At 40.5% G+C, this 6,786-nt stretch overlaps 1 protein-coding gene across 4 annotated transcripts; it reads left to right on the top strand.

Annotated features, from left to right (window-relative positions):
• Window positions 1–287: 287 nt before the first annotated feature.
• Window positions 288–6,196, top strand: LOC135520955 (lipid scramblase CLPTM1L-like). 4 transcript variants are annotated; one of them, XM_064946832.1, is made up of 17 exons: window positions 288–682; window positions 895–986; window positions 1,205–1,385; window positions 1,513–1,652; window positions 1,812–1,911; window positions 2,032–2,149; window positions 2,249–2,343; window positions 2,438–2,522; window positions 2,918–3,021; window positions 3,170–3,235; window positions 3,423–3,473; window positions 3,570–3,652; window positions 3,756–3,790; window positions 4,243–4,298; window positions 4,408–4,452; window positions 4,711–4,826; window positions 5,119–6,196. In XM_064946832.1, exons 1-17 carry the CDS (start codon window positions 479–481, stop codon window positions 5,195–5,197), a joined length of 1,650 nt encoding a protein of 549 aa, XP_064802904.1. In that variant the 5' UTR covers window positions 288–478; the 3' UTR covers window positions 5,198–6,196. The 4 variants fall into 4 exon arrangements, with proteins under 4 accessions (XP_064802904.1, XP_064802906.1, XP_064802907.1 ...); XM_064946834.1 differs by having other exon boundaries at window positions 1,833–1,911; XM_064946835.1 differs by lacking the exon at window positions 4,711–4,826.
• Window positions 6,197–6,786: the final 590 nt, after the last annotated feature.

Here is a 6,786-nt window from a genome sequence, read left to right on the forward strand (position 1 = left end):
ACACGTGCTCGTGCATGACCCTCAACTCGAGAGGATGAATCCATTTCAACCAATGAAGTTGTTCAACGAAAGAAAACCTTACTTGAGATTTCCGTAAATGTTTGGGAAGAAACAAAATACCCTACACATTTTCTAATTTATCCACGAAATGTAATTTCCCTATGCTGAAAATATACATCACATTGAGGGCTGTGTTTTCACATTGTGGGTACCACTGTGGGCACCCATTCGTCACCCAGTATTTGACGTGACATAGACCGAGGAAGCGCAGCGTCACCACCACCGAATAGGCGTCTCCGCGTGCTGCCTGGATACAGTTCTGGGTTAGAAGATGCCGAGCGGCATGATGCGCCTGATTTGACAAATTGTATATTTTCTGATATCATTGACCCACTTTTGTGGTCCTATACTCCTAGCTTTAGCTGTCAATGTCCACCATTCGTTCTGGTCGTTTTTTATTTTTACATTTCATACCAGTATGTTCCCTTCGTGCTATTCAAAGCCGACGAGTTCAAAGGACCTATTCAAAAGGACTTATCTGACAAAGATATTACTCGGAGTGTTCGTCGTGTATATGTCACACACCTGCTGGGTGATTTATGGCTTTGTATACACCAAGCCTTGTGAGAGAGGTAAAGGAGACTGCATTTCTTCCTATCTTGCAGAAAGCCCCCGTCTCCAGGTAAATAGTGGCCTTGATCTTACACATACTGCAGTGAAACCCTAGATTTAGGGTAGGTTTTTAGTGCAATTAATCATTTTTAGCTATTGTATTTGGTCAGAGAATTCATGCATCACAATTTAATTAGTGACCATGGTGCACAAGAAGTGTCTTTCAGAGCCCATAAAGATCAATTGAATTGTATCAATGCGAAGTCTCATTTATTTTAACAGCTCAGCATTTTCTCCAGTTTGAGGCCTGACCACAGTGAACTCAACCTCATCATCAAGATAGATGACTTTGACATACATTCTAAATTTGAAAGGTAGGCCGAAGTCCCATTTAAATCTGCAGTCATGTGGCGTAAAACTAGCATGTCACTTTTAGTCGAGTATAAAGATAAGGTTATGGGCTGCATCCCTAATGGCACTGTATTCCCTATGGTCCCTGGTCTAAAGTAGTGCACTATATAGACACTATGGTGGCATTTGGAACAGAAGCCTATATCTCTCACCTGTCTCCATTGCTTTTCTTGATTGAAAGGGTGGTGAATGTATCCCTGCCGTTGGCAACACGTAACAACGGGACTCTGCACACATTGGTTTATGTACACAAGTTTGGAGTGTCTCCCTTGCAGGATAACCGGCAGGTCCATCATGTTGCCCAGCTCAGCACCTACATGATGTCCCGAAAAAATCTCAGCTCTGCTAAACAGGTCCTCAAAGTAAGACAACAAAACAATTCCTCTATGTTTCAGTCTGGACTGGCAAAAGATCAGCTGTAACTGCTCTGTTTGGTTGACCCATTTGGTCATCTCCTTCATGGCTTCTCCTGGTCTTGCATTTTCTCAGAAACATGCTGCCACTGCTCCTCGAGTAGTAGACAGACCCATCTCTCACTGGAGGTCCCGTCTAACCCTAAACATGATGTCAGAGGACTTCACCTTCAACAGAGGGACCTTGCCAAGTGATGTCCGGCGCTACATGAGAGTGTAAGTCTCATATAAAATGTTTGTATTGTGTGAGTGTGTTTATTTGGGGAGTGGGTGTGCACTAGAAGGCCTACAGTACACTTATATAGCACAGCATCACTCACATTATGCAGAGCTAGCTACAGAGATGGTGAGAAATATTGATGTTTTGTATTTCAGATATTTTGTCTCGTGTTTTAGATTTCAGGATGAGAACAGGATGGTATATCTCCCACTTTTACATATTGATGAACTCAGCGTCAGAGTAAAGGACATGATGGTGAGATGTTACTCTTCTTGTAAATTATATTACAGTTATAAATACTCATTTCAAGAACATTAAAACATGCCTCACAAAGAGGGCTTGGAGGATACTTGTTTTTACAACATGTGTTTGTAGGAGATTAACGGCTCCACAACCAAACTACCTCTTACAATATCCTACGAAGGCCTATCGCTGAGGCAATTCCGTCTCTGGATCCACATGCAGGATGTAATGTTTTCACTGAAACGTTTTGGTTAGTTTATTACTTTAGTCCTCCTTTTAAACTACTGAGATAACAACATACATTTGTCAACTTCTTGTAAAATGACTTTTTTTGCTTAATTTATTACAGGGTTCACTGAGGTGAATATAGATGAAATCAAAGGTGTTCTTGTGGACAACAACTTGTACCTGTTAGCATTGACTACCTTGGTGACCGCATTCCATGTAAGTGATTTTTCTTTGAGAGTTCATGAATTCTATCACAAAGATCATTTCAAATCATGTCAGCCATCTACAGTTTTCTTTGTCTAATTTTCAGTTCATATTTGAATTCCTGGCCTTTAAAAATGACATAAGCTTTTGGAGGAAGAAGAAAAACATGGTGGGCATGTCTCACACAACAGGTGAGAGTGAGGGAGGAGTAAAATATCTTATTATTATAATGCATTTCATGTTCTTATTTCTGCATCCAACTTTTCAAGCCAATTTCCTAACTGAGTTAGGGAAGATGAGGTGTCAGGCTTGAAATACGTTCCAAATTGCACTCTATTCCCTCTATAGTACACTACTTTTGACCATGGTAGTGCACTACATAGGGAATAGGGTACCATTTGGGACAGATATATGGTGTTTTTGTAGATTTGGGTATCAGTACTACAGATAGTTATCCAAGGCAGGCCTCTGGATAAACCCACCATCCGCCCACCAACACTACCTCCAGCAGCACACTAATCTACCGATCTACTCCCATCTACCTCAGAACTAACCCAGCTCTATCTGTTTCTCTATGCTGTTCCAGTGCTGTGGAGATGCTTTAGCACCATAGTGATTCTCCTGAAAATGCTGGAGGAACGAAGCAGCTTGCTAGGTCTCATTCCTGTTGGAATAGGAACCACAATTGAGGTATCTTCCATGAATCAGCAGTTTGGAAAGGATTTAGAACATCAATATAAATAATCAATGCTTTTTGCCAACCATAGCTGGGGATGGCAGAAGGTTCCGTGTTACCATACCAGGTCTCGTGAATTCCTTCTTCTCCCTCTACCTGTAGGTATGGAAGGTCAAAAAGGTTTCCAAAATACAGCTACAGTGGAGAACCTCTAGGTCTATAGTTCATGTAAGTATTACAAACAAATATATAAATAGTTTATTCACGTTGTGTGCATGGAGGGCCAATGAGCATATGTTGATTTAATTAAGAATTTGTTATTGAAAAAACTGATTGAAATAAATGTATCTTTTAGTGTTTACAAACAAACAGTAGTATAAATTCAGGATTATTCCTTGAAACTGGTTGTCTTCAGGTTGGTAAATTTGATGAGTCAGAGAGAAAGACTATACAACATGACACACAGGTAAGTGCTGAATTAGTGGTGTGTTTGGTTCCTCTTAACACTAATACCATAAATCAAGCAGACAAGTATTTTCTAATGCAGTTCTCCATTTTCTAGGCAATGAAATGCCTGTCTTATTTAGTGTACCCTCTGTCTATTAGTGGAGCCATCTTCTCTCTGGTATACCTGAGGTATAAAAAGTAAGACAAGTCTGGAGTTTAATTGCATTTAAAATATAACTAAATAGGTTTGATGAGGACATTGATCATCAACGTATCTAATATTCACATTTTATTTTGACAGCTACTATTCATGGTTAATCAACAGTCTTGTCAGTGGTAAGTTTCCACATACTCTATCAACCCTCCTTGGGGGTTATATTTTGAATTTAATATCAATTGATCACACAAATACAATATTTTATATAGATCTTTAACACTGGCCTGGTCAAGCAGACTGAACGATGCACTCACTATTTGTTGTACTGTGAAGTGAAACAGAATGTGACCTACCGAGAGATCAGGCTGGTTCACAAGGTTCACATTTACATAAATTCGCTGAATACCCACACTAACACACGGTGATATGTGCAACGTTATTGCACATTACATATAGCCTACTTTTGGCCAGCTAATAGCTTCACCACCAATCAAGCAACATGGACTAAACATTCAAATCATGTTGCTGCAACATTATTTTGCTTTGACAATAAAGGTCAAATTAAGATCCTACATCTTGTATTAGTGGGTAATATCAATAATTCCAACTGAAACTGGGCTTCCCCCTGCAGGGATTTATGCTTTTGGATTCCTCTCTATGGCTCCTCAGCTGTTCATTAACTTCAAGGTTAGTCTTACTTTGTCCTAATTTTGAGCATAATGAGCCCTGAGTAAAATGTTCTATTTTGACACAAATCTTCACTCCACTTTCTTTTTTTGTTCTTGTTCTTCTTCAGTTGAAGTCCGTGGGCCATTTGCAATGGAACGTATTGATGTATAAAGTGAGTACTAACTGTTTCATAGTATAATTCATTGTTGTTGTTGGAGCGATAAGCAGCTGCTTACCTAAAGTCCATCTAAAGTGTCATCAAGTTGTCTGTTCTTCTTCACATTGACACTGTGTATGCATCCCAAATGGCCCTCTATTCCATAGTGCATCCTATGGGCCCTGGTCAAAGGTAGTGCACTATGTAGGGAATAGGGTTTCATTGGGGGTGCATTCAGAGTGAGAATTAAGCACTCTTGTGCCTTCTCTTTAGGCAGTCAATACATTCGTCAACGATGCCTTTGCCTGTGTCTTCAGCACACACCCATCCCACCAGCTGGGCTGCTTCAGGGATGAGATTCTGTTTCTCCTCTACCTTTACCAGAGGAGGTGGGTGGGACACAGTTCAGCTATCGTCAGTGACCCTGAAATACTCTAGACTACGTCCCAAATGGTACCCTATTCCCATATGGCTCTGGTCCAAAGTAGTGCACTTTAGAGAATTAGGGCACCATTTGGGATATAGCCCTATAGTCACTCGTTATTAGATTATTTAACTTTTCATCATTCTGAGCCCTTGTGTTATCTATTGACCTGGATGAGCAAGGGTTTGGTTTCTGACAGTTAACAAAACATGTGATCTCATTCATTTACTTCTCTATCTGCCCCCCACCCCCTGTAGGCTTTACTCTACAAACAAGACCAGATGTCGTGAGTATGGATCATGCCACCACAACCACAGGAAACTCAAAGCCCAATGATGGCTGAGGTCATCAAGGGAAAACATGGTTGAATGAAGGAAACATACCTGCACATGGTGGGGTTGTAAACAGCATGGGAGGCTCTCTGAGGGTGCATCAGGGTTTATTAGAAGCCTTTAGTAAAGTTCAGAATTAGTTTTGTAAGTAGAGAATACAGCTGATTTTCAGTCAACCCTGTGTTAACCACTGACATTTCCATGTGTTAGAAGTTTGACCAACCCGTATGTAGCCAACAGAAGCATGAACCGTTTTTTAGTGATACATATTGATTACTGCATTGTTAGGTTTGAGGCTAGCAATAAAGGCATTTCACTGTACTTGTGGACATGACATTAATACTTGAAAAAGGAGGCTGCCCCTCGCCCTGCCTGCACGGCTCCATGTTACCAGATATAACCAGTATGTAGCCTACTGAAGCATAAAGCTGCCCCTCGCCCTGCCTGCACGGCTCCATGTTACCAGATATAACCAGTATGTAGCCTACTGAAGCATAAAGCTGCCCCTCACCTTGCCTGTACTGCTCCATATAGTCCACAAGGAGGCAGTGTTGTCAGCCCCTTGCTGTACTGTTTTCTGCTTGTTCTTTCAGTCCTCTACTTCCTGTTTGAGAATAGTACATGTATAGATGGGTGCTAAAGGGGAGGAATGAGAAACATGTACAAAAGATGGAGTAATGTGAAGTACAGTGAACTCCTGATAAATCCAATGTCTTTGGACAGTCATATGTGAGAGCTAACTGGAACATGCACATAACCTGTATCTATCCAGGCTGTATTTGAAATGGGACGATTGAGCTACAATGCACTAATGAGGTTTTTTACACTTTGCATACAATGTGCACTTATCAGGAATCAACTGTACTTTTAAATAATGAAGATACTGTAAGGTCTTTAAAAATGAATTAGGAAGCGTAGCCTGATGTTTTTGAATCACATCCTTCTACCAGGGTTTATGGAATGACTTTCCTCTTTGATTAAATTATTACAATTAAATGATTTATCTGTATCTCTGTTGCATTGTCATGACTAATGAAAAGCATTAGCTGGCGTACACACAAAGACAATTATTTGGTATAGAGGTGCTGACCAACAGCGAATGAAGTGTAAGCTATAAAACCAAACAGTTGCACAGTCCATACAATCTACTCGGTAAAACACTAATGCCATGAATGCTTGAACCAGGTTTTTTAGACAAACAGTGCAATTAGTGCAAACAATGACAGTAGTGAGGGGTGTGTCATAATTATTAGGTTGATTAGAATGAATTGAGTGAAACTGTTAAAAGACAATAGTTTACAGCATATGGAATATATTAGGCTATTGTTATCATATGGACACATAATTATATATTGTACATAATATTAGCATCAACTCCGGGGAGGGGCCAGCTGAGTGTAAGACTGTGTCATTTGCATATAAATAGATGAGAGAGCTTCCTACTGCCTGAGCTATGTTGTTGATGTAAATTGAGAAGAGTGTGGGGCCTAGGATCGAGCCTTGGGGTACTCCCTTGGTGACAGGCAGTGGCTGAGACTCTTTGAGAGGTAGTTAGCAAAGCAGCCCAAAGACCCCTGAGAGACACCAATACTC

Source organism: Oncorhynchus masou, chromosome 29 (genome assembly GCF_036934945.1).
Source record: "Oncorhynchus masou masou isolate Uvic2021 chromosome 29, UVic_Omas_1.1, whole genome shotgun sequence".
Classification (NCBI taxonomy): Eukaryota; Metazoa; Chordata; class Actinopteri; order Salmoniformes; family Salmonidae; genus Oncorhynchus; species Oncorhynchus masou.

Excerpts from the sequence above, each read along its gene's own strand:
- LOC135520955 (XM_064946832.1), top strand. The coding sequence starts at position 479 with ATGTTCCCTTCGTGCTATTCAAAGCCGACGAGTTCAAAGGACCTATTC. Across the intron at positions 3,236-3,422 it reads CCTCTAGGTCTATAGTTCAT|GTTGGTAAATTTGATGAGTC; the intron begins GTAAGTATTACA and ends GGTTGTCTTCAG. Across the intron at positions 3,791-4,242 it reads AATCAACAGTCTTGTCAGTG|GGATTTATGCTTTTGGATTC; the intron begins GTAAGTTTCCAC and ends TTCCCCCTGCAG.